The 27215-nt window shown below is 36.8% G+C and overlaps 2 protein-coding genes across 2 annotated transcripts in view; one reads left to right on the top strand and one right to left on the bottom strand.

Annotated features, from left to right (window-relative positions):
* Positions 1 to 26172, top strand: part of LOC139125764 (guanylate-binding protein 3-like) — a 95253-nt gene extending 69081 nt beyond the window's left edge. The window contains exons 2-11 of the mRNA XM_070691859.1: positions 19377 to 19408; positions 19765 to 20040; positions 20687 to 20894; positions 21785 to 21974; positions 22839 to 23118; positions 23413 to 23660; positions 24217 to 24249; positions 24860 to 24952; positions 25514 to 25573; positions 25960 to 26172. Of these exons, the coding sequence (XP_070547960.1) occupies positions 19405 to 19408; positions 19765 to 20040; positions 20687 to 20894; positions 21785 to 21974; positions 22839 to 23118; positions 23413 to 23660; positions 24217 to 24249; positions 24860 to 24952; positions 25514 to 25573; positions 25960 to 26172 (1605 nt within the window). The 5' untranslated portion in view covers positions 19377 to 19404. The remainder of the gene's footprint in view (positions 1 to 19376; positions 19409 to 19764; positions 20041 to 20686; positions 20895 to 21784; positions 21975 to 22838; positions 23119 to 23412; positions 23661 to 24216; positions 24250 to 24859; positions 24953 to 25513; positions 25574 to 25959) is intronic.
* Positions 191 to 16023, bottom strand: LOC139125765 (uncharacterized). The gene is made up of 10 exons (XM_070691860.1): positions 15932 to 16023; positions 14545 to 14701; positions 13130 to 13282; positions 9830 to 10186; positions 8200 to 8324; positions 5954 to 6097; positions 2241 to 3063; positions 1865 to 2137; positions 1412 to 1543; positions 191 to 1193 (listed from the first exon to the last, which is right to left on the bottom strand). The coding sequence occupies exons 2-10, from the start codon at positions 14651 to 14653 to the stop codon at positions 1165 to 1167; spliced, it is 2145 nt and encodes a 714-aa protein (XP_070547961.1). The 5' UTR covers positions 14654 to 14701; positions 15932 to 16023; the 3' UTR covers positions 191 to 1164.
* Positions 26173 to 27215: the final 1043 nt, after the last annotated feature.

Raw genomic sequence — 27215 nt, 5'->3', positions numbered from 1 at the left:
GCGTTAACTGAAGGGCCATTAATGATGAAGATAACAAAGACTAGTGATGTAAGTTACCATTAAAAATGAACATATTTCATAAACTTCATACCGATTGAAATTGTAACTGAGATTACACATCACAAGTTCAAGAATGATCATTACATTTACACAAAATGTAAACATAATATTTAACGAAGAAAAAACCGGTCCAGGTTGATAAATGACAAAATATAGAGTACACCTACTTTAATATCACGAAAATGTTCGGAATTGAAACCATATTGAACGACCGATTAACAAATAATTGTGACAATGCAAATTAAACAGATGCAATTGTAGTTGCTCGCACGACAATTTATGTCAAAAACACGATTGGAACTAATTTTGGGTAATTGGATGGTGAAGTAATGTCGGTTTAATCTGCAAATGTAAGCTCATCTGCTTTTCTTTTTATGTTATGCACTTGTATTTATGAGTAATTTGTAATATTACAAAATTCAACTATAGGCTAACACCTTTTAGAAATTTGAAAAATATAAAGATCCTATTATCCCGAATTAGTTCCAGTTGTGTTCATCTTCTGTAACTACCTTGGGTAAGGTACAGGTATCTACACGTTCTATCCACGAAAATTGTTAATTGTTATGATACAATATTGTGCACAAAATCAAATGGCAATGCTTAAATTTATTAAACAAACGACGGTGTTTTGCAGTCAAGATAAACATGTCTCATCTAAATTAACGAACGTGACAGCTGACCGACTCGTTCAAGTACACTCAATTCTACGTAGTACTCTTATAATTCGCAAACGACAAATAATTGTAAAAGTTAATAAAACTAATTGTTTACCATGTTTATCTTAAAATATATCGGATGAAAACAGTATACAATGACAGCGAATGCGAAGACAGATATGTTCATCTCACACACTTGAATATACAACGAGAAAAAGCTAAAAGAAATATTGCGTCATCGTTATCTTTATCGATGTTATTAGTTGAAAAAGGTGACTGCGAACGTATCAAAATGTAGCAAGCAGTTTTCAATCAATTACAGATGGAACTACAGGGCTTGTAGTTCAAAGATTTGAAAATGCATACTTGACTTTCATAGATCACGATGACTCTGTTTCATCTTAACCTTGTAGCAACTGCAACATCATCAATTCAATCCAGCTCCTCAAATGATCATTTTTTCAGGTTGGAATGCTGGAGGAAGAAACAAGTCGAGTTAAAAATGATGAATCTAAATGCAATAAATAAATATGTATATGACATACCCAATGAACATGGTAATAGATACGACATGCAGAACATTAAAGTCACCCTTTTCACTGTATAAAACTTTGAATGTCTGCCGCAAAAACATTCATAACTATTTAAACAGTTGCAATATACTTATTGTTCTTTTTTCTTAAAAGTTTTACCTGTATGCAGATCAGTCAACTCAACTTCAGCTTCATAAAGACGTTTGTATTCCTCTAGGATGATTTCTTTGGCGAACTCTGACTCACGGTCGCTCTTTTGTTGACGGTAGAAGACGGCTAAATAATACACACCTAGAAGGAGTAATTTTTTCATACTTTTAAAAAGATTTTTTAAGTTTCATTATTGTGAAGCATGATCTAAAATGATTCGTATATCATTTGCGTAATGCTGGCTCCGTTTATGTGCCATCAGTCTAACGCTTGAATGAATGGAACAAATAGAGGGTACTTTGTTAGGATAACACCGAGGCAAGTCATAATCGGGGCACAGCTGTTAAATGAGAATATGAATGCAATGCTGCTGATAATTCTAAAAACTATGCGATTTTTAACGCGTGGACAGATTAACCTTCGTTGTTGTGTTGCTTGTTGTCAGCTTAAAACTATTCTTACCTAACTGAAAATATTCATTTGTTTCCGCCATCAGATTCCTTTTTATTTTCATGGCTTTATTCAGTAACCTTTCCGTATCTGCTACCTCGTTTGACGACGACAGAATGTAGTTCCTTGCCAGGTTTGTCATACTGCATGCAACACTCCCAACCTTGTATGTTCCGAATTTTCTTTTCAAGTATCTTTTTCTCATTTCCAAAGACTTTTTCAGGTATCCATGCGCTCTGTCGTAAGCTTTGGAGTCTTGATAAAACCGACCTAGCTGATGCAGTGCTGATTAAAGAAAAAACGGTTGAACCATCAGGCCCATTAAAAAGCATAGCTGAAGCTGTGTTTAATAATCGCAGAATGTACTGGGTTTTTTTTTCGAACTTGCCGATATTATATGCATATTCCTTTGTGTGTTTGTCTTTTACTGTTTTCTTATAGTTTATCTGCCAGGTCGTTATTACATTCATACTACTCTCATCGGCGAATTCAACAAACTCTTGTGCTTTTGTTCCATCGATTGCCCTTTTTACCACGCTAGCTTGATATTCTGTCATCTTGAATTCATCTTGCAATTTTTCCTCACTTAAATCTTTCATTCCATGAGCATGTTTCTCAATGCAGGTTTGTAAAGTTGACTCAAGTTCTGTGTCAATTTTATGATATTCAATCCAAGCTTCAAGTGATCCTCTGTCATGATCGCATTCAAGCATACCCAGCTTACACTTTTCGTACATCTGTTTATACTTTTTGAAAGTTACATTATTTTTCGAAATGTAATTTCTCGCCTGCTTCAGTGCCAGGGGTAGTCCATGCAATCCCTCCTCACCACCAAGCCACATGAGAGCATCATATTCTTCACGGTTACTTGACTTGAGTTTTTCCAGAGTATTTCTTGCCTCTTGTAGCGTCAAAGGTTTTTTCTTTTCATGCCGAATTAGAAACAATGCAGAATCTTCTGGTGAAAAAGGACGCACAAATGTATTGATAGTTTCATACCAATCATCCCATTCAGCTCCAACTCTCGAAGTTATCAAAATATGTCCATTCTGCAGATGTGCTGATTTTGGAAGAGCTTGTTTGATAAATCGAGGGTCATCTACATCATCGATTACAAGTAACCAATCTTTCATACTCGACAGCTTGTTAAGGGCAGCAAGTCTGATACTGCTTGGACCCTTTTCTGCGTCAGATAAATCCATGTTCATATTCTTGCGTTTGAAAAAAAGCGAAAAAGAATTAAAATTTTTATTGATGTAATCCCAAGGGCTGTTGGTGAATGTTAGCAATATGATTGTTAAAGCCTGCAGTAATATTTCACAAAGGCCAAAAGAAGAATCACTCGTAAATCATAACTCAAAAGCAATTAGACGGGCGACGCGCTGATCAATACCGTTTATTTATGGGCAAGGGCAAGAGGAAAGCAAAAAATTAAGGGGCTCGGCAAACCTAGATCGTTAATTTTGACTTTCCTCGAGCCCGCGCCCACAAATAAGCGTTAATGGTCGGGCGGAGTCTATTATTTCAATAATATTATCTACGAACCCAAGAAAACCGTCAAAATTTGCGAAAATATTTCAAGCGAAATATAACTGGGCCCCTGAACTGAGAATTACGTAATGCACTGTCACCCGTGCTTTAAACATTTGGCAAATCCGAAAATGTTTTCATTAAAAAAGTATCTCAACTTGCCCACAAGTGCTCCATTTTATTGTGTGATTGGTTATGATTTACGTTTGAGCTGTAAAGTTACGACACTTTGAGTTGTAAATCCTATTATACATATTCACAGGCATGTAAACCAACCACGTAACTGTGTATTTGTGGTCAGTCACGTGGTCAGCTCGACCAATCATAATCCGACTGGCAAGGCGTAATAATATAATAAACCTTTAGGGAACACTAGTGCAAATTTTAATGACTAACTTTGTTTGTTGAAAATGAAAGTGCCCAGTTTGGAGTGACATGGTCTGGATTTGGTTCAATATCACCACCTAACATGGGAAGCTGCTTCATAAATTGGCTATATAAATACAATAAAGTGATCAAGCTTGGAAAAAAGCACGTTAAGTTCGCCTTTTAAAATTGTATGAAAAGTACGCTATGGAAGCAAACAAAAACAAGTAGATGCTTTTGGAGAGAAACAACCATTATTCTTCTTTGCAGATAATGACGGTCAAAAAGCTATATTATCATTCAGAAGATTTTGAGAAATGTATCTGTGATCAGTGTGAATTGTGCATCTCTTACATCCTGATCAGTCAAATTGTAGAGTAGACATTTCACTGGTAGGGTATTGCACGTGGTCATTGTGGTTTTATATTTTAATCGGAAAATCATACAACCCTACTGTTCAATGCTGTAAACAATTAGAATTGGTTTGAATTATCATTAGTTATACACAGTATGAGTGGAGAATGGAGCACGACAATGACCAATCGATTTGTTTGAACAAGAGACTTTCTAATGCATACAGCTCTAATAAAATAATTCACAGTCGTTTCATCAAAAACATTTAAAGCGTAGTTCAATCAAGTGCATATGGTCACATAGCGAATGTTATCCTTTACTCATTTCATTCATTTATTTGTTATTGTTTACATTCCAACTTTTCGCCAAACTACAAAGACAGCTGTTACACGACTACAAAGTATCGTTAGATTCAGAATACAAGTCGGTGAACGATACAGGGATTGTTTGACATAGAGTAGAACTAAACATTCATGTACATTTAAACGTTGAATATATTGTACAGTAAATCCGAACCTAGATCATTTGTTTTCACTGTGATGTGATGCAAAAATTATTAAATCGCGACGCAAAACCAGAATGTTCCGCGGTGAGAATATAGAGGGAAATCATCGGGGAGAGTTGGGGCTACTGAACTACAACAAATCGCTGTCAAGTTCATGTTCGTAATTGTCAGATCAGTTCTAGAAATACAATCAATTTGCTGGGCCGAAAAAAGACATATGAAACAAGACGTACAAAATGTCACATTTCATGTGTTGGAGTAGAAACATTTCCCCTAAATTAATTGTTAATATCGGAGAAAGTGCTTAGGGTGTCCGACTGTGTTCTCTTAATGCAACAAACTCTATTACTATGACTGATGCTATTATATGCATTCAACTCCTAGGAGAAAACAAATTCTCATGTTTTTCTACACCTCCGTGTTTTGTTATTTTCCCTAAAGACAGTGCAATGTAGATCTAGATTTTGTTCAAGTCGGTGAATATGTTAAAGAATGTCATTTCGGCAGTATATGATGCAATAGTGATACTTTTCCGTTTGAAACTCTTTAAGTGAACTTGATCGCAGTAAAATCAAAACTACGCTGTCTGAACTTTAGGTGCATTTGCGCATTTGTTGAGTGAAGACGATTGGAAGTAAGTTTCTCGCGGAATCACCGGCACCTAATCCAGCAATAACTCTACTACGTCACGGTCAGAAAAAAACTCGCGATTTCTTTTATACATCGCATTCACCAAATTATTTTTATTCACAGACTTGAACCAAGTCTAAGTGCAGTGGTACCGCTGGCTTTGGTAACCGCAAGAAATCTGGAAACTTACGGTTTATTGCGTCATTTTTGAGCGGCATTACGGGGTGGAAAAAATCACAATGGGGATTGTACTGTGAACATGAGTCTTAATCAATCAATCAATCAATCAATCAATCAATACTTTATTCATCCCAAACACTGGGCAATTAAAATGGTGACTGAGAAAACTTACACGCACGAACGAGAAATCTACAAAAGAGAAATAAATAAAAACAAACAACAGACAGACACTGGATAAAAAGCTTGACATCATTTCTTTTCATTTAAAAGCCGCACTGCGGTTGGAATAAAAGAATGTTTGCGCCGATTTGACCTGCAAGCCGGGGACTGAAAACGCCGACCGGAAGGAAGTAAAACAAACTCTGAAGATAAAACATGGGTTTTACATGGTATACAAGATAAAACATGGGTTTTACATGATAATAGACGTGACCAGTTGTCTGTCTAGGCTGAGATAGCGACAGTGGCCACGTGTAGATCTGTGTCTTGAAAAGCTGCCATGTACACTGTAAACGTTTGACAATATTCCTAAATACCTCCAACATTTTCTTGAACCCGAAGTCGAGGAAACTGTTCGATTTCCCATTTAAGACAATCACACTGTCATAGCGTCTCCAGTTCTTCCATACATATGAACAGGCAATTTCAGTCTTTCCACAGCCACCTAGACCATATAAAACCTCAAAAACAAAACCAGAAAATATGCAAGATTACACCAACTGAAAACAGTTGCACTTGACACGTTGGCCCTCCTTAAAGTTTTAGTTGGCCTTATTATTTCAGTATAGTATGAAAGGGCCCACTTTTTGTCTGTCTTAATCATATTTCATTGCTGGCATATCAAATTAGTTGTAAGGCTCACATTGTTGTCCCTTTCTATCTAATGTCACTGATGACACAAGCCGCTTTTCTCTTTTGTTTCTTACTTATAGCATGATTTTGACTACTTCATAATTCATACATGGCGCTCTGTCACTCCCGAGGTAGGCACATGTACTATGTCATGAACCTCTGATTGTCTCATGTTCAACAACAACAACAACAACAACAACAACAACAACAAAAACTACAAGAACAACAACATAAAAATAATAATAATAATAATAATAATAATAATAATAATAATAATAATAATAGTAGTAATAATAATAATGTATTTTATGTAATCACTATTTTAACTTGATAGTTTTGATAGAAACACGCCTTTTTCACAAGTCGAGTACCAAAAAACTTATCGACAAGATATACAAAAATATAGCGATAACAATAACATTACAGCACAATTAGGTTATTGAGTAAAAGTGTCGGTAAAGGTATGTGTATTAAATTTACGAAGAGCAAGAAGATACAGTTTACTCTATATTTTTCACACTACTACTAACATGTGATGTCCCTAATAAATTACTCTGAACCTGAACTCTAGGCAGTTTTTTCACATTCTTCCTTTACAGTATGATTGTCACCAACGTGAAAGTTTAGCACTGGGATGGCCAAGTGTGACTTTTTACCTCGTTGTGACCAACATGCATTTGCTTTCGGTATTCGGGCACATTTTGTTGGATGAACACCACTTATTAACATATTCCAGGTCACTGTGAAGTTTACATTCTAATTCACCTGTGGTCTTCGCCGACGTGTGCATTGTTGTGTCATCAGCAAACATCTCTACTTTACATTCAGATGTATGTACAGGCATATCATTAATGTATAGCAGAAAAAGAAGACCCAGAAATTATCCCTTGGGTATGCCTACTGATAATGTAAGACTGTCTGATTTGGATCCGTTGAGAGCAATACACTGTTCTCGGTTAGCAAGATATGACTGGAAAAAACCTGTGCGATATCTCCGGCGCCATCAATTCTAAGTGTTTGAATCAGAATGACATTGTTTAAAAGATCAAACACTTTTCTTGTGTCTAGAGTTACTACACTAATTGAATTATTTTGTCAATATTACAACAACAGGAATCCAAAAGAGCAGACTGAAATTCATTAGTATTACCTATCATCTAGTCCATTCCGAACAACTTTGGGTATGTTAGGTCACAGAGACTTTGCATTCACCCCTGCCATCCAGGTTTTACAGATCAGGGGTGTAATATAAGGCTGGGATATTTAACCACACATACGTGAGTTGGACTCTCCTCAAATGTGTAACTCTCCTGGCTGAATGGTAGTCGACCTTGTACATTTTTCTTACGATGCTTTGCCGAACACTTAATTTTGTCTTTTTCACTCAACAAGAGCACTTTGGTAAGTCTGTGACACAATGCCTCCAATTTCCTCCTAGGAGTCGGCCTTTCCCCTTGCTTGCACTCATCTGTACCTGAGGGAAAATGCAATTCCATTTCTTTCATTTGGCCATAGCCACTTCTTTATTGTTGGATATTTGAAGTGAATGACAAATTCGAGTTTAGGCAATTTTATTTGCCAAATATAGTGTAACTTTATTATCTTTAAATATCTTTCGGTGACGACTGGCCTTGTTTTCTTTATCGATAATTTTGAAGTTTAGGCAATTTTATTTGCCTAATATAGTCTAACTTTATTATCTTGAAATACCTTTCGGAGACGACTGACGGTGTTTTGTTCATCACTTTGCATACCTGATGAAATATTTGATGTGCTTATAAAGTAGGATAACTTTACACTCACTTCTTCATTTTTAAAAGTAGGTAGTTATGGGTTTTTATGGGTAGTTATGGGTAGTTATGGGAAAAACAAACTGATCAAGTTTGAAAGTAAGTGAAGACAGCTGAAGTTTTATACTTATTGTACTTACTTCAACGAAGACGTCATTTTCTCTCTTATTACTTCTGTAATTTAGATTTATTTGACGTAAGATTTCATCGTGTCCTGAACCAGTGAAGGATCTTGAAGGTCTCCTTAAATCTATGTGTGGCGTAGCTATAATAATAATAATAATAATAATAATAATAATAATAATAATAATAATAATAATAATAATAACAATAATAATGACAACAACAACAACAACAAGAATATCTTACGTACATACATACATACAAACATACATACATACATACATACATACATACATACATACATACATACATACATACATACATACATACATACATACATACATAAGACAAAATATGAAATCTGTACACTTAAGTAACTTTTTTAAACTGAAGTCGAAAAAAGACAAGATATGATCGATATGTCGAATTGCTGTTCACTTACTATACACACACGTTTCAATGACTCATTAGGGCAGTGACATGTAGCGATAAGGTGATTGTGATAAGGCGCATTTATTTCAAGGGATTGTGTCAATGTCATAGGGGAATATGAAGAATTAGTGTGCACCTCGAAAGAATTCAACTGTTCCTAAAATGTTCCTCAAGACAACGTTCAGCAATTCTCTTAAAAATTAGCGATACTATATTCGGTGATCAACAAGCATGCCTGGTAGTACGGAAACAAATTACCTTTCTAAAGTTACCTACAATTTAAATCGAAGTGGCCACCATTGCTGTATTTAATCTCTAGATATGATTAAAATTTGATTTGAAAATGGAGATGCGTTTTTAAATGAGGTCGCACGAGCGGTCGATTTTCACAAAAGTCGGGTAGGGTTTACTTTCTCCAAGAACATCAAATGATCTTAAACAAGGGGATGGATGTCCCTGGGGGCAATTCTTTCTAATATATCCTGATAAACATCCAGACATGTAGGGTATAAAGTGTCTTTTAGTTAGCATGAGTGTTGAAATAATGAGCAAAGTCCTTGAATTAGCTGACTTAAAGATGCCACTAATTTAAAATTCTCAACACATTTTGCCATAATTAGGAGGTCTCGTTCAAAATTTTAAAAATATGCTCTCTCCAATTCTCCAAAAGCTGAAAACCAATGTCGTCGGTCATATTTACTTCAAGTTTTTGTCAGCCATGACATTAATATATTTATGCGCATTTCACTACTTCAGGTACTATAAATAAACCTGTTTTGTCTTGTTAAGAGTGATCAAGGTGACCAATCTGAGCAAGACAAGGCATTTAATTTGCCTCTATACTATCTGACAACTTTTGCAATGTACACTATAGGCATGGCATAAACCTGTTGGATTATGAGCTCAGGTAGTAGGACACCATTTGGTATTCATGGGTACCAGCTCTCCGACCCGAACTAAAAACCATGGGTTCAGGAAAGACTGCAGTATTCCACCAAAGGACAAATTTTAGAAACTTCAACTACGTTCTGCAATTTATTCCCCACGATAATCAAAACAGCTTGAACGATCGAAGTGTTTCAAGTATGATAACAAACGGTACACAAACGATAGATAGCACGAGAAAAAAATGATTCTAATTATTTTGAAAATGTTGCGTTACACAGCGCAAAATGCATTAGAAAGATGCGAAAATGGACAATATTTATTCCTTACGTGACAACCAGCGACGAATCTTTGGAACTGACTTGAGCACTGCTATGGATGCACAAGCATTAATACCAGCAAATACCAAGTACCAATAACTAGAACACGTCGACCACGGCGCCCAGTTAAACATCACAACCGTTAAGAAAGGGAAAATAATCGCCAATGCTGTTAAAATCATGGTCTTGTTAATCATGTTTCCTTGTCTTTCTTCTTGATCTGTTGTTCTGATGCGGGATGAAAGAGAGCGCGACGATTCGTCTTCTTCATTTCTCTTCCGAAAGACTTGCCTCTTATCTTGATGATTGCCTTTTTCCAGGCCCTCCTTTGAACAATCATATCCCGTTTCCTGTGTTGCTTGGACTTCTTCGAATACGCAAAGGAAAAAGACAGGGTATAAGTGTCTAATGTACAAGAACATACTCTGTAAGCGCAAATCACCAATGCGTCCGAAACACCCCTAATTACATCTTAGGTACTGGACACAAATTACAGGGGGGGGTGGGCCGGTGTTTTTTGGGGGTGGGTCGCCATTTTTCGCGCAAGCATTTTTGAAGGGTCATAAAATTTGTGCAAGCCTATGGGGGAGGGTCACCTTTTTTCATGCATCAAAGCTGAAATTGCATGTGCACGTTATGGAATACTGAAAAAAGAAAAAATACCTCCTGGCACTTTCATTTTCTGCCATTACCATTTTCGGCGCGCCCTTCGGGCGCAAATTTCAGGTATAATAAACAATGTATTGATGATCCAAGCAGCCACATGATTTAAGTTGTCATGATTTCTACTTATTCAACACTATTGTGCATAACTGTCCCCTATAATAACTCTTTCAATAACAATTTGGGAGATTACTTATTTGACATCATTCTCCATTGACAATACATTGGGTATAGGTCGGTGTCAAACGTTCATGTCGCTGTATGTGCATTTTTTATTTTTTGAGGACATTGACAGAATACAAACTGTTCAGAATAGTGCATAGTGTCATCAATAACAACTGGAAGCTTCAGGTCGAACAACTTTTGAATAACAATTTAGGAACGGATAACCTTTGAGTTATTTGTAGTTTCTTCACAGCCTACAATGTATAGTGAATCAACATTTTGGTGAAATTCCAAAATCAAATTTCTTGCACAACCATTGACTTGAAACCACTCTAGTCTAACCATGAATATTAATACTAATAATTAGGTGTACATAAATGCACAGGTTTACCAAGTTTTGTATTGGAAAAAAATTATTCATAGTTTCATCATAGACTGCCATGTATAGTGAATGGACATTTCAGTGAAATTCCAAAATCAAATTTCTTGCACACCCATTGACTTGAAACTACTCTAGTCTAATCATGAATATTAATACCAATAATCAAGTGTACATAAATGCACAGATTTTCCTATTTTTTTATTGGAAAAAAATTATTCATAGTTTCATCATAGACTGCCATGTATAGTGAATCGACATTTAAGTGATATGCCAAAATCAAATTTCTTGCACAACCATTGACTTGAAACCACTCTAGTCTAATCATGAACATTAGTACCAATAATTGAGTGTACATAAATGCACAGATTTACCTATTTTTGTATCGGAAAAAAATTATTCATAGGGTTTCACCATAGACTGCCATGTATAGTGAATCAACATTCGGTGAAATTCCAAAATCAAATTTCTTACACACACATGGACTTGTAACCACTCTAGTCTAATCAAGAACATAAATATCAATAATCAAGCATACATAAATACACAGATTTACCAAGTTTTGTATTTAAAAAAAATTATTCATAGTTTCTTCATAGACTACAATGTATAATGGATCCACATTTCATGCGAAATTCCAAAAACAAAGTTATTGTACACAGATGCACGTGTTACCACCCTCTTCTAATCAAGCACAATTATGTCAATTATTCAGGGTCATATATACACAAATAGTGCATATTTTTAATTCTGAAAATTTTTTTTTTAACAGATTTGTCATAGACTCCCATGTATAGTGGATCAACATTTTATGCGAAATTCCAAAAACAAAGTTATTGTACACAGATGCACATTTTACCACCCTCTTCTAATCAAGCACAATTATGTCAATTATTGAGGGTCCATATATGCACAAATAGTGCAAATTTTTAATTCTGAAAATTATTTGACAGTGTTGTCATAGACTCCCATGTATAGTTTGTCATAGACTCCCATGTATAGTGGATCAACATTTTGACAGAAATTCCAAAATCAAATATCTTGTTCACATGTGCACTTGTAAACAACCCATGCTAATCAAGTATATCTATATCAGTTATTAAACATCTGTATATGAACAGATATAGCTAGTTTTATACTGGAAAATACACGTTCGTAGTTTTCTTATAGTCGACTAAATGTATAGTGAATCAACATTATCGATAAAATCTAAAAATTACATTTTTTGTACAGGCATGCACTTTTTACCTGCCACTTCAAGCAAAGTACATTTACATGAATTATCACACACATATGATTTGATATTTCTTGGACAACGCGTTATATCGGCCACATTTTGCCTTCCTTTCGGGAGGGCGACTTAAAAAGTATAGCAAGTCAGAAGGGGGTCTTTAATACATTGCGGGTTTTTTTGGGGGGTATTGAGTAACAGGGGAGGGTCACTTATTTCATGCACGGATAAGGGGGAGGGTCACTAATTTTTGTGCATGAACTTTTGAAGGGTCACTATTTTTACGCAGCGGTTTTTCGAAAAACACCGGCCCACCCCCCCCTGTAATTTATGTCCAGTCCTTAGTAGTTCGTAGTTACAAAAACATTTCTCTATACTGAAAATAATACAGCAGTGCCATGCAGGGAAATGAAAAATAGGTTTGTGTTAATGATATCCGAGGAGAGGATTTATTAATATAATCAGCCAGCACAAAACTAACTTTCAGCTTGAGCCATGAAGAACATTGTAACAATATGTGTATCAAAAACTTTTGATCTATTCAATAGAAAAAAAATATCGGAATACCACAAGGAGATGTATTAATTTGTGTTCAGGCGAAGTAGCGTTCCTGATTTGCAGAGCTGTATGTTCGCAAATCACTTGGCATATTGATAAACTTGTATACAAAGGGATTAAATAACGCTAGAACGAAACGTTTCTTCTATCTGAAAAAATCTAAACTGATTTATGTGACCGACCTGGAACAAGTGTTCGTGCGGCTGAAACGTTGCCAACTTTCATAAGTGCATCAGCAAACTTCGTTATGACTACTTCATGGCCATATCTTCGGACACAGATGAGTGCAATTTGATATTTTATTTCCTCATTACCATAGCGTCCATGATCATCAAAGATGTCTTCGATATCCGGTTCGTTGAGAATGTTGAGTGCCCTCGCAAATCGCCGTGTGTCCTTCTTTGAAAGACTCTCCATAGAGCGAACAATGTCATCAGGTACAGTAACCGAGTCGTGTCTCTTGAAATCTAGAAAAAAGTCATATATGAGAATGATTAATCAAGTGGCAAGAATGTGATTTTGCACCTCATCGTTTGTATTATGCCTTTGTCTAACAATTGTAGAAACATCTTATCTGTGTTTCATCTAATCTTACAGGCATCTTGTCATGGAGCTCGAGCTGACAGATCACTCACAAATGTATGTGCTGTACTTGCGCGCTTGAATGCAGTCAATGTTGCTGAACACCGGTTCTGCATGTCTTTAACAAACGAAGCGCTATTACTCCCTATGGTAGCCATATATTGCGAATGTTTAGAGGGAAAGTCATCTTGCATAAATGCCACACGGTTAGAACCTTAACAGAAAGGGTAGTGCTTTTTGACAATATAATGCGTAAATATCGACTTTCCTGATAGCCTGCACAAAATTGACCCCCTTCTCCATGACCAAAAATAGCCCTCCCGATAATAAACATAATGAAACTGAACGCAGCCATTTTGTTGCAGGCTTGTTTTCACCGGTAGTAACAAACTCCACAATGACTTGGGAAACAAAACAGTTGGGTTTGCATATATGCTACAGTACAACGCAGTTTTATGAAAGTATGCTGTTCCTAATAGCCAGCAGGCCAGTTCTCTTAATGGTCAATTTTTAAAATCAACCCAATCAACATGAAATATAGCCACAAGTGTAGACGATATACCTAGACTTTTTAAAGAGCCTGAAACATGCCATCGACGTTATTGGGAAAAATTGACACATTATGGACAATTTTAAGAAAGTTTTGGGACAAAATTGTATACTTTGAATTATTTCAGCTTTTTTGCTGCATGTAATATATCTTTTTAAAGCATATTCGACTGCACAGCATTTACCTAGTAAATAATTTCTGAACGTGCAAAACGAGATAATTTAGGGGGAAAGTCATGTTTAACCCAAGTCATAGATATAAAGATGACTTTGGGAAACATGAAAGGGGTGTTATAGAAGCCATTTTGAAATGCTCAACATTATATCCAATTTTCTTCTTCATTGTTCGTAAACAACGTTAAAACAATAGTTAGGACTTGTTTCGCCTCTTTTGAGTTATTCTCACTCATATGTTATCGAGGGAAAGACTCTGTGCCTTTCTTGCTCTAAAAAATAACTTACGAAATTTTGTAACCCGGCTTAATGTTTAATCAATAGTTATGACATATCAATTGTCAGCGGTAGTTTACGATTGTCAACGTAAATAACAACCATTAAATATTGTTGTAATTGGCACAAATAAATTCATATAACCCACCTTTGGGAGCGTCAGACCAACTCGACTTTACCATTGTAGATGATGACGAGTGTGTTGTTTCGTCTTCTTGCTCATTTGCAGTACCAGGACCTCTGTTTCGGATGGCCATTTCTGTTCGAGGTCAAGGTAACATGAACTTGTGCCCTGTTCTCTTAACCTGTTGACATAAAGAATGTGGAACCCTGGTTTAGTATTTTGTGGGCGTTTTATCAAATCAAATGACACTATGAAAGGGGAGACGTTTTCAAATTAGTGTGATATAATTCATTGAAACAATTAAACAGCTTATCATTTTAATCTTCTGGTTGACCGGCGAAATATGCATTGTGCTAAAATTTTACTCAATTTCCTTAAATTATTGATTTCAGGAGGGAAGAATGAAAAGAATGCCTAAAATATTGCCATTTTATTCCTTTATCCCTAGAGTAGTTATCCTTGTGCACAGAAAAAATTAATTAAGTATGACGGGTCATAAAAAGTATCCCTATGTCCTTTACTTTAACAGTATTCACGTGAGCAGATTGGTGCTACTCATATGTGTTTATTTTTGTTCAGACGCATCGGTCTCTACCAATCTTTACTACGTAGTTAATCACGCGACATTTCTATGCTGAGCACGTGATCTGAGTATATCGGGAGATAAACGCGATGCGGAAATGGCCGTGCCTATTTTCCTGCTTGGAATAATTCCGACTGTGTTTGTAACGCGTGTCATTAGATTTGATAACATTATTATCGATATCGTCCCTTCTTTCTCATGTTTGAAATTTGTGTTTTCTGAAGAGACTATCTTCATTCTTACTTACTGTGTTCTTTCGTCACCTCAACAGCATATGGTTAAAATATGACTATAAAATATAGCCAAACGTTTTATAGCAAAGCCTAAGTCTGTTTTACTTCAACAATCATCTTCTCGTACTTCACGCTGTTGTCATCAATAGTCTCATTTGGTATGTTGTTTTTCACTTCACAGAAATATTCAAAGCTTTAGATCCGCTTCAGGCCGGTGTTGAGTACTTAGGTATAGATTGACTGGTAAATTACTTTTACCAACCTGTGACCTGTCCTAACCTATAAATCAACTTCAATTTCCTACAGCGTATGTACGATATTTTATCGTTCTTGTTCATGTCAATGTTGTACAAAGACGTTTGCTGACCACTAAAATGTAGGTAGTACTCACGACGTTTAACCTCTTGCAAAAAGGTCAGGCATATATCTCTCGATGACAAGTGTCTTTACCACTACCCTGACATATGGCTATTTCTGAAAGCTTGTGAAATGGATCATATTACCCTAATGGTCACGAGAAACAATCATCTGTTAAGCGAAATCCTTGGAGATAACACAGTCTCCATGGTTAATTTCAGTCGTATCAGTTTCCTACCTTGTCCCCTGGTCCAGTGTCTTGTCCTACTCGTCCCGTCGTTTGGTGGTACAGTCGGCCCTGCTTTGTTAAATGCGACAATATGGCGGTTGCCATCGACGGCTTGGTTACCGGACACATGATATATGTAGGGGCGAGTCGTACGTTGATGTAATTTTTCAAGTGTTGTTTACCGTCCTTACAAACAGCATTATACGAGTGATAATCGAAGTGAAATAGTTGTTCAAAATCAAAGCTCCTGCCACATCTTTGGCAAACTTTGCCTTGCAATTTAATATAACATGCTTCTCATGTCACCTTTCTATAATGGTACAGTCGCGCATGCGCAGTTATAAACAAGGTACAGTGACAAACCGAAGTGATAAGGAGGCGTCAAGCAACTTCGTTGTCTGGCATCGTTCTATTGTGAAGACTGTTTTTCATTTTCACTTTAATTTTCCCATAAAACACTAACCAGTCTTTAGCCTGGTTATGAAGATGACAAGATGACTTGGTCAATAGAATTAAATGCGACTCTCTCTCTCTCTCTCTCTATCTCTCTCTCTCTCTCTCTCTCTCTCTCTCTCTCTCTCTCTCTCTATATATATATATATATATATATATATATATATATATATATTTCTCTGTTTGACGTCATCGTATGCGAGTATTTTTCGTGGAACCATTCAACTTCGAGCCGAAGGCGAGACGTTCTGCAGCTCCGCGAAAAACACGAGTATACGATAACATCAAACAAGAAAAATTCCATGGGAATTTATATTTATCACATGAACAGTCTTCTTACTTTTTGTTCGATGTGGATGGATCAAATTTATAATCCAGGATTGCAAAAACATTGTCGCAATCTGGTTTATATTTCCCTGGATTACTTTCATTTAATGGGTAAAACGGCCCTTCGTCCTGAAGATATGCAGTTACTTTCATCCATAAATCCGATCAAGTTCAAATTTCGATACACTTAACGCCATCTTAACCAATCAGGCATACGGATTCCGTCACATGTACTTGTCAATCATTGTTTCGCGCTGTCAAACGACAAAGAAAGTGTGCCTTCGGCTGGCAAGGGGGCTTTCTCCGAATCCGCGCTAGCGCCTGACAGCCATAGTACCATAGCCAGAGTTATTTAGAATATTTTCAATATATTTATGAAGGGAAGGTAATAACAAAATCGAGCCCCATTTTCATTCATTGGTTTTGGTATGTCTGATTATCGTCTCTCCAATATCGAGGATGTAATTGCAAACGATCTCAGAAGAGGGATAAAACTGCAGCAAGTGAAAATGAATACAGTAGTAGTAGATAAATTCTTGTTTAATGGCAGAGGATAAAAACCGCAACAAGTTAAAACAAAACAGTAATATACTGATCGACCAGGGGCCAATAAAACACTTGCAAATCGCACAGAATAAAAACATACAGACGTTTCAGGTGCAACCCTTCGTCAGTACTAAAACACACTGGAGAAACGTGGAAACACAAGAAATTTAAAAAGTGAATGACACTAGGGAACGATCAAACGCATTAAAATATGCATTCATTCCCGCTGGTGCCAGAGTTCCAAGTTAAAGTTTAAAAATTGTGGCCTGTTCGAGTTTATGGCGGGTAGAGTCGGTGGTGGAAATGATAGCAGACACTGCCATGTCAGACCGACCGCGGTTTGGTGGTGTACAGAAATGTCTGTCCACCGAGTACGCAAGCTTGTTGTCGGTCACGGTGCGAAGGTGTTCAGCTAAGCGATCGCCTAAGCGACGCTTTGTTTCGCCAATATATAACATGCTGCAGCGTTTACGTTTGATGCAGTATAATATTAGCCGACGTGCATGTGAACACGCTGGAAACATTGACTCGACCCTCGGGCCCTGAATGAAATTCGAATTAAAAGTATGCGGCCAGCTGTTACACACTCGACGGCCACATGGTGATGTTCCAGTTGCTCAGTCGCGATTAGGTAAACTGGAACGTACAAGCCGGTCTTTGTTATTCCAGTCACGTCGATATGTCACGATCGGAGATGCGGAAAATATACTGTGTGTTTGGGGAGTTAGTTAAGATGGAAAACTCCTCAGAGATTATTTTATGGTTAAAAGGGTGGTATGTCAGGAGGAATGCGATCGCATTGAGAACGGGTGGTTGACATAATCGGATCCTCCTGTGCTAGTGGTTGGACGCGCTGTTTGGCTTCGTTCACTACAGCTGTAGCGGGGATAGTCCCGAGCCGAGAAATAAGTGTATACAGTGTCTAACTGCTGCTCAAAGTCCTTTTGGTGAGAGCAAATGCGCCGAGCGCGCAGAAACTGTGAACATTTTTAAACTTGGAACTCTGTCACCAGCCGGAATGAATGCATGCATTTGATCGTTCTCTCTGCTGTTTTAATTTTTTGTGTTTCCACGTTTTTCCATTGAGTTTTAGTACTGACGAAGAGTTGCACCCGAAACGTCTGTGTGTTTTTATTCTCTGCGATTTGCAAGTGTTTTATTTCCCGCTGGTTGGTCAGTTTTTTTGTGTATTTGTTTTAACTTGTTGCAGTTTATATCCTCTGCCCTTTAAAGGCATGGTTCCGGCATCAGATTGTCTTGCCAGGAAATTTATTACTAGGTTACAATTTCAATGGAAAACGAAAGGCTATGACACCTTTATAATAATCTTACAGACTAGAACAAACTCGATCCCTTGGATTGATTCCCTTACCTTTAACAAGTATTTTATCTCCTGCTGGTTAATTGGCCAACATTTTACTGTAGAGGATGTAATTGACTTAACATTTATGTTAGAATCAGATTGGTCAAAGGCAAAGGCATTAGTGTAGAGTACCTGTACTATTTTGGTAATCGTTTGCAACACGTTTCTCACGCTATCAGATGGTATGGCAAAGTTAATAATTAGCAATTAATTCGACGTTTATGCGTCCCCAACGTTGTCTTGGCACGAGTCCAAGGACCATAAGTAGAGCTCGGCAGTCTACATAAATGGTGAAACCACATACGTTCATAATAAGATGTTCAGATATACAATCTGAAGTGTCATCGAAATTGCTTGTGGTTTCGGCTGAAACACTAGCAAGCTTTTACATTTTAGCACGCAGCTATTTTAGGTCTTGTTCGGTATAATGCAACAGTAACAGCAGTAAAACACCAAACACCGCTCACTTTGAAGGGGTTTCCTATAAATCAAGTTGAGTTCGCAGGGTGATGATTTGTTCAACTTATGTCACCTTTGTTACCGACTCATGCTCTTACGTTTGCAATTTCTCATTTCATCTGACATGATCAATTATGACATATACTACCTTCACGTCTTTGAGACCTTTGTGACTGCTATAGGTGACATGCAGCGTCCTTGATAATAATCTAGAAGCAGTTGAGTAGTTTTGAAAATCTACTGAATAAGATATAATCATTCCAAAGGTCACAGTTTAATGTTTCTGTATTTCTTGCTTTATTTCAGAATTTGGAAAGACTAGGGTCTTGGAAGAATGAGTAAGTACTATAGATTACCTCAAAAAGTTATATTAGTGAGATTGTGTTCAAACTCGTAATGATAACTTTAGAATATCAACACAACATTTTACATAAATAACATATGGGAAAACAATAACAGAAATGTTGTGAATACTCACTTTGTGACCAGGAATTCTATTTGTGGAATATGATGCCTAAACTCGTGATGATAGCTATTAAGTCTTGGACATTTCAAATGTGCCTAACATTACTAAGCATAGAATACACGTAAATTTTACATTAAGAGATACGCCTAAAACACATTACAGATATCTTGCAAATGTTCACTTTGAGATCTTAGTCATTATTTGGGTTTGATTTCTTCTAAATTCTAGGCAAAACACACGCAAGTATTCCCCTTTGTTACCCGGACAACTTTGAATGGGACAGGGAGAAAGGAATACTCGTCAAAAAACGAAAGAAACGAGGAAAGTTGGTAGTGTGTGAAGATGCTGTGGAAATCCTACGTTCCATCGATGGACCAATCTGTCCGATTGCTGTGACTGGTCCTGCAAGATGTGGAAAGTCATACATAGCAAGTCAGCTGATTGAACCAAGGCCATTTGACTGCGTGTTTCAAACGTCTAGCAAGATGCAACCACAGACTATGGGTTTGTATTATAGCATTGTTATTTTTAAATCGACAAGTACTCTTTCAATATTGACAGAGACTCCGTAATTAGTAAGTGTGACAGTTTTAAAGTCTAGGATATATTGACACTGGTAGGGGGAACTAGTGAACTTCCTATCGGCAACAGTAATAGTGGCTTATGAGTAACTTTCACAGCCATTCAGTGGGCCATTTTTATCATTTACACAACACAACACTAACTTAAAGATGTGTCTATTGAATAATTCAACGTTAAATTCGCCTATGCGCAAGTCTATCATAAACCAAAGTCATGAGAAATACTGCTGATGGCTTTGTACGGCCTATGCACTATGTCTAAATAATCAACATACCAATAGGAGATATTGTCGTATTGGGATAATATCCGGGACTAAAACGAATGGTTTGAGAAGAATCTAATCATGGTATTACTATTAACATCTTTGAAACATTTGCATTATGGAATAGTAATAAACTTTTCAGTACCATTTTTTTGTTCCGCCTAACAAGTTCTACCCGTCATCCGTGGGATGTACCTACTTAATGGCATAAAATTTGCATAAAAATTAGTTAATATACTGAGTGGATATGATCACTATGCTCGACCTTGTTTTTCATCTCTTTTCAAAAAATGTCTTTTACGTCAGGCATATGGATGAACACTGACCTGTTCAAGAAGACACTGAGGAAAGGAGTCGAAGTGACTGTGGTTATCATGGACACAGAGGGACTGGGTGCCTACGATGCATACAGCCAGGATGATTTGCAACTGTTTTCATTGATGTCGCTGCTGTCATCTGTTCTTGTTTACAACAGCAGAGGATCCATGACTGGAGAAGATATCAAGAAATTAAGGTGAAAAGATGGTGGCAAATGTAAATTATTTAGGCGGTCTATGTTTACTGATATCTCATTCTGGTTTCATATTCAAATTATTAACCCTTCAGTGTACACGAGCTCCGCAATACCGCACTCGTCTATTCATAATGACATGTCCTTCATAACAGAAATTTGTAATTGATATCAATATCAACAAATACAAATGCCACGCCAATGCACATTTATACTCAAATCAACCCTATCAAAGTACTTAGCTGAGGGGATCAACGGTAACACAGTGTATAATTATGATATATGTGATACAATGACTTCCTGATCAATAATGACCGTAACCTAATCAATCAGGATACCTTAGTTTTTAATCAAGTATGATTCCAAAGAGACATGATAGAATATTGCCCACTCTGTAGAAATATAGAAATCAAACATATTTAAACGTTTTCGTTTTCAAAACAAGGGTGAAGTAAGAACTCCACAAAACTTGGAGTAAATGTTAAACGTTTAGAATGAAGGGTTTGATGATGTCTGTAATTGAAGGGAAATTAAACCCTGTGCAAATGTCGTAAACGTACGTTCTCCAGACAGTGACTACGGCTTTAGGAGCTTTTTAGTAATATGTGACATCATAGGGTGAGTATTAGCAACGTCTCAATCGTGTTTGGTTACTTAAGGAAATATATTTTTGACATTTGTTCCATCGAAGGCGATTTGAAACATCAAATGCTGATAGAAAGCAAAACATGCATGCAGCATACACGCATCCCAAATTGCTGTTTCTAAGCGTCTCGTAAGAAATAACTTACAACTTGCGCGACATAAATCATTTTCCCCAAATCAAATAATTTTCTTTACCTCAACGCATTATCATTAATCATGATATTCGGACGACATTCTTCTACCCGTAGCTGGGTTGGAACACTAGGCAACGTAATACAAGGAGGTACAGATGGGAAGACCACAAAGTCACAAGCCAAGGACTTTATTAGGTTCTTTCCAAATTTCATGTGGCTTCTTCGTGATGTGTCGATGACATTTTCTGTCACAAGAGGCGACAAAGAGATCGAAGTAGATGTAAAAGAGTACATCTTTGAAGAGGTATGTGACAGATTTATTTGGTGACTGTTTCCCTACATCGGATTTCTCTGTCATACAAAAGTTGCATATATGGCATGATAACTAACAAACAGACGCATTCCCCAACGTTGTTTTGCAAAAACTGAATAATTGATGGATATTAAGATTATGATAACTCATTCTTAATTTTTCTGAACGACAACTGAAAATGCATTCGAGGGTATGGCACCTGTGAGAGGTTCTCCTGACTGCTCTCTATCAATTAAGTGAAATATGACTCTGATAGCATTGTACTTCGAAGTAGAATGCCACAACATAGCGACTGTCGATGATTATTTCGCAGACGTTAAATGACAGAGTTGTCAACGGTAGTGATGATAATGATGATGATGATTTAATCTTTAGTGACTTTTGAGTTATGGTTCTTCTCACATATCGAGATTCATTAAGATAACATAGGATAATAAAATTGAGGATAAAAAGGATAATAAAATTGAACAAACCCAACAGAAGACAATACTTGTTGGAGATGAATACAAACGGAATTAGGAATTTAGAAAAAAGTACACTTTATGAAACATTTCCTTATTTAGCGATGAAGTAGGCCTTATATTGTGTAACAAAATTAAAATCCTGGATGTTATTTGTGATGTGATTTGCTTGAGTGATGAATTCTTTTAGCAGTATCACATGATATCAGCTGCATAGTCAATATCTTCTTAACGTTTAATACAATGAGTAATGATTCGTTTGTGACGCAAACATGAGTGACTGATGTAGTCTTTTACTTCATTCCGTTAGAAATGCTATGTGTTATGCGCGAGATTTGCACCCATTTACCTAGAGGGCTGTAATATTTTACTTTGCATTTTATTTTTGTTTCAGGTATTGAAGATGGAGGAAGAAACTGGAGATGGCATTGACAGAATTAGGGAGTACAATAGTCATCGAAAGGCTTTGCTCAGATCCTTCCCAGTGTTTGATGCTGTCAAACTTTCCACTCCATCCATCGATGGTGATGTTTTGGCTAATATGGACAAAGGGGAAAATCGCAAAAGCCTGAGTCAAACTTTCCTGGCGGAGATTGATAATTTCCTCGATCGTCTGGTGCTTTTGATGAAGCCTAAGAAGGCGTGGCCTTACGTTGGGAACATCCATGGACAACGTAAGTCAGTCTTTACTGGCGAGGTGTACGTTAATACGTTGCCAACATTAGATGATATGAGCCTATGATTTCTAACCTTTGAATAAAAATCTGTCGAATGCACAGCTTTACAAGTATGTTCACGTGGGAATTCTATACTTGTCAGAGATATTGAATGAAAGAAACTTGCCTTATCTTGATACACAAAACATTAATGATTTGATCAAAGCGTAGGCGAAATATGCTTGTTATCATGATAATTTGATTATATACAGTAATTGGTCTTATTGTATATTTTCTAAATGACGCTTACAGAATTTGCAGAATTGCTCAAAGAATACGTGTCAGAGTTCTCGTCGTCTGGTGGTGTCCTCAACATTTACTCGGTCGGTTCTAAGGTGGTTGAAACCCTTCTCAACGACGTTCAAGAGAAGGCGTTCCATAGGTACCGCAGCAGCATGGACGATTTCAGCAAGTCAGTTATCCCTTGCCCAAACCACGAGATCATCTACAACACAACGATTGTCTCACAAAGTGATCAGATACTTCAATGTCAAATCCAAGTACATAAATGATTCCGCTCTTCTCGATATGCACAGGAAGAAACTGTTGGTAAGATGTTAGTAATTCTGTGCTTCGGCTGTATGCATGTTCAAAGAAAATTAGACTGCTACACTTGCAGAAAATGTCCATCGGAATTTATCTGATTTTATCTGATAATTTTATTCACATTACCTTTATTCGTCTAAAAATGAACAAGTTAGACATATTTAGCCCTAAGCACCGATAAAAAAAACATTAGCTTGAATCTTTCCGTGCTGATTTTCATTTTTTCTTTAACTGACATTGATGATGTTTAATCACTTATAAAAAAGGGTGCAATGACGGAAATAGGGTGTAATGATACACCCTATTTCATCGCTATTGATGCATCGCATTTCATTGGCTAGAAAGTGTACTCATCGGGAAATCAAGCATCATCGATCATCATTTCTATTGTGATTTTGTATTATGTGATAGATATGCCAAGAGGCGTATACTGGCCTTCATAATACTGTTTGACTTTGCTAAGAATTGTATCCTTTCACGTCAACTGACTTGTTTTGTCTCTCCGCAAAGGAAAGGATCGCTGTGTACGCTGCAGGTGGCTTGGTAGGCGGACACCTGAAGAATTTACTGTCGTCGAACGTCAAGGAGTCAGATAAGTATTGCAAAAGATTGTCGACCAGTTGTTTGAAGACAAACTCAAACCTTTAATAAGTAAGTGTGAAAACGAAGATGCTAGACGTTCCATAGACGTTGAAAGGGAAATTAGCGAAATCGAAAAAGAATACAAAGGACGAGCACGTGGTCCACAGATCTGGCAAGTGTACAAAAAAGAGTTAGCAGATGTAAGTCACCATTATCGAGTTTGCTCTTAAACATTGTGCCGTCATCAACATGACACAATAACTTATATACAAAATACTGTTGCTTTCAGAACGTGACAGTTACTAATATTTCGCTGATTATTCATTCACTAATTCACAGTTATCGTATGTTTACTAGCAAATCATCCGTTACAGAACATTTATCATTATATGATCGCGATAAAAAGAGACATCGTGTGTTGATATGTGCGAAATTCAGATACTGTTTTCCTGCGCTGTTTAAGCTCAAAATCACGTAGTGATAACCAAAGGTTAGTACTTGACAATATGGTTAAAATGTTTTTTACCAAGAGCAAGCGCCATTAACATGAATACAAAATCTCATATTTCAGAAAATAACTATCTTTTCTGCGGCTGCTCGAACCGTTGATGGAAATGAAGTGGATGCTCCTTATGTGAAGGAGGCTGAGGAGGAGGAGGGGAAGGTAACGTTCTCATGTCATATAAGTTTCCTTCGATCAAACAGGGAGGAAGACATTGACATTCAAAGTTATCGATGAGTTTTCTATAGAAAATACAACATAAGCCAAAAACTACGCTTTTAAGTAAAATTTCACTCTATTAAATACAGAAACAGCAAAGCGAAAGAAATTCGAATTCATCTCATATATCCTTCTGCTGACATAAAGTGAAAATAAAGTTTGTTTCTTGGTGGAAATAGTTGGACCTTTACTCCTACAGAAAGGAACAAGTTAGGGGCGTTAGGTAATTGAAGTGAAAATTTTAATTATATATTCTTACGTATTTTAAAGATACAACTTAAACCTTCCTGTCATATATTATGCATATATGTCAGCAGGGAATTTTTTAATAATGGTTACGCTAAAGGTAACTTTTCTGCAAATTTCGTCGCCACTCCGTCCATCAGGACCCTTTGGCTAGATAAAACATAGACAGAAAAACCAGCTTGTATACTAAGTTCCGAAGCATCTTGTTGTAATTAAGTAGTTAAATTGACACGTGTTATATTCCTTATTCGGCAACAGGAAAAGGAGAAAGAGGAAGAGCAGATGTCAAATCTGAAGGAAGAGGAAAAGAAAACTCTCGTAAATATCACTTTTTAAACATTTTCTGCCCTGACCCTGTCTCTGACTTTATTTTCATGATTCAGTTCACATGTACAGCCATGTCCATTGCTTCCAGCAAGAGTGCCAATCCATCGAATGTGATAACTGACGTAGCAGCAAAGTCACAGCTAAAGCTTTTAACATTTGCTCCTTAATATAACTGGGTTTATCCGTAGAGGTGAAAGTAAATATTTCACGTTGTACTCATTCAGATAATTTCTTAAGCCCCATTCCTTATTTAAGCTCACAGTATTTACTCTCTTACACGACAATATATTTTGCTTGACTTTATATTAATATTTAGTAATGTGTACCTTCCGTCAACGAAAGAAATACACCCAAATGTATCTTCTCCACATCCACAGCGCCTTACTATGAAGGAGGACATTACCAAGCAACAGGACCAGATAGCCGCCGATCTTGAAGAAAACAGCACTGCCATACTGACTCAAATCAGTCAGCTGCTGCAAACACACGCCGAATTGGCGAAAGAATTGCAACTCGTCAGAGATCACATGGAAAAAGAAAGTAAGGCAATGAAGGAAGAGTTGAAAGGAAAGAAAGAAAAGACGACCTAAATACACGGATGGATGCACGAGAAACTACTATCGAAGTACGGTATACTATGTAGATACAGATTCAATACTATCCGTTCCCCAAGGCGAGCTATGCAACTGTCCCAGATACACGCAAATAATATAATTCTTCGCTGATCATCGAGAGGAACTTATTTTGTAACCATACTTCGAACAAAAACGAGTTAATTTTTACACTTTTCAGTGTAAAATCATTCCCCCTTTACAGTGAAAAAAAGAACAGCATACACTTAAATTCAACCTATCAGTAAATTGAATGTATTTCGCTTGCGTTAGCAGTGGGCTTGCAATGTAATTATAGATTTATATTCCACATAGTGAACCGATATTAGTTTCTTTGAACACTGTATATATTTCACGTAAGTCTTTTTATTTTGATAAGGAGATTCGGTGTCGAGTAATACACCCGTGGCCACTTAAGTGTTGATCGAGGCTACTTGATACAGACAGAAATTCTGCTTGTACAATGGCAAAACTAACTCTGTCTGGGGTTGTAAATGAGAGTTTACGATTGACACCCTCTGTTCAAGATTGCGATACAATTTCTGTCTGCACTGGTCCATGTTCAAGTCTTGTTTTTTTTCAATTTCCCCAGACATACTGTCTGCAAGGGACATACAATTTTATTTGATGCTATAGCAGTGAGCTCATAAAAGTGTGTTGCCTCAATAAACTAATTATCGAGTAGAGGCTTTCATGAATGGAGGTGGTATCTTGTATCTCAATCTTTAACAGGGGGGAGGCAATCGTTGGATCTCATTTGCAATCCTTGGCAGGGCCTGTTTTGCCTTTATAGAAGCAGAATTTCTGTCTTTATCAAGTAGCCTTGATCAACACTAAAGTGGCCACGGGTGTAATGTAGTTCAATTCTATCATAAATTCCGTTGACAAATGAAGATGTTCGATTTGATTCGACTATTTATGTTTTAGCTTGTGACGTTGTGATTTTCTGTATTTTATAATCACTCAGTACAGTGAGATTACTGTATCTGTAAACTGTCACATCAATACACATTAATGATTTA

Source organism: Ptychodera flava (genome assembly GCF_041260155.1).
Source record: "Ptychodera flava strain L36383 chromosome 3 unlocalized genomic scaffold, AS_Pfla_20210202 Scaffold_26__1_contigs__length_13983176_pilon, whole genome shotgun sequence".
Lineage (NCBI taxonomy): Eukaryota > Metazoa > Hemichordata > Enteropneusta > Ptychoderidae > Ptychodera > Ptychodera flava.
The sequence above is the reverse complement of the archived record's forward strand: the minus strand, read 5'-3'. Positions and strand labels throughout refer to the sequence as shown.

Bases quoted from the DNA above. Each gene is read 5' to 3' on its own strand.
- LOC139125765 (XM_070691860.1), bottom strand. From the start codon at position 14,653: ATGGCCATCCGAAACAGAGGTCCTGGTACTGCAAATGAGCAAGAAGAC. The intron at 8,325-9,829 runs GTAAGGAATAAA...TTATTATTATAG, and splicing joins GATTCGTCGCTGGTTGTCAC to CTACGCCACACATAGATTTA. The intron at 1,544-1,864 runs GTAAGAATAGTT...TACTCCTTCTAG, and splicing joins AAATGAATATTTTCAGTTAG to GTGTGTATTATTTAGCCGTC.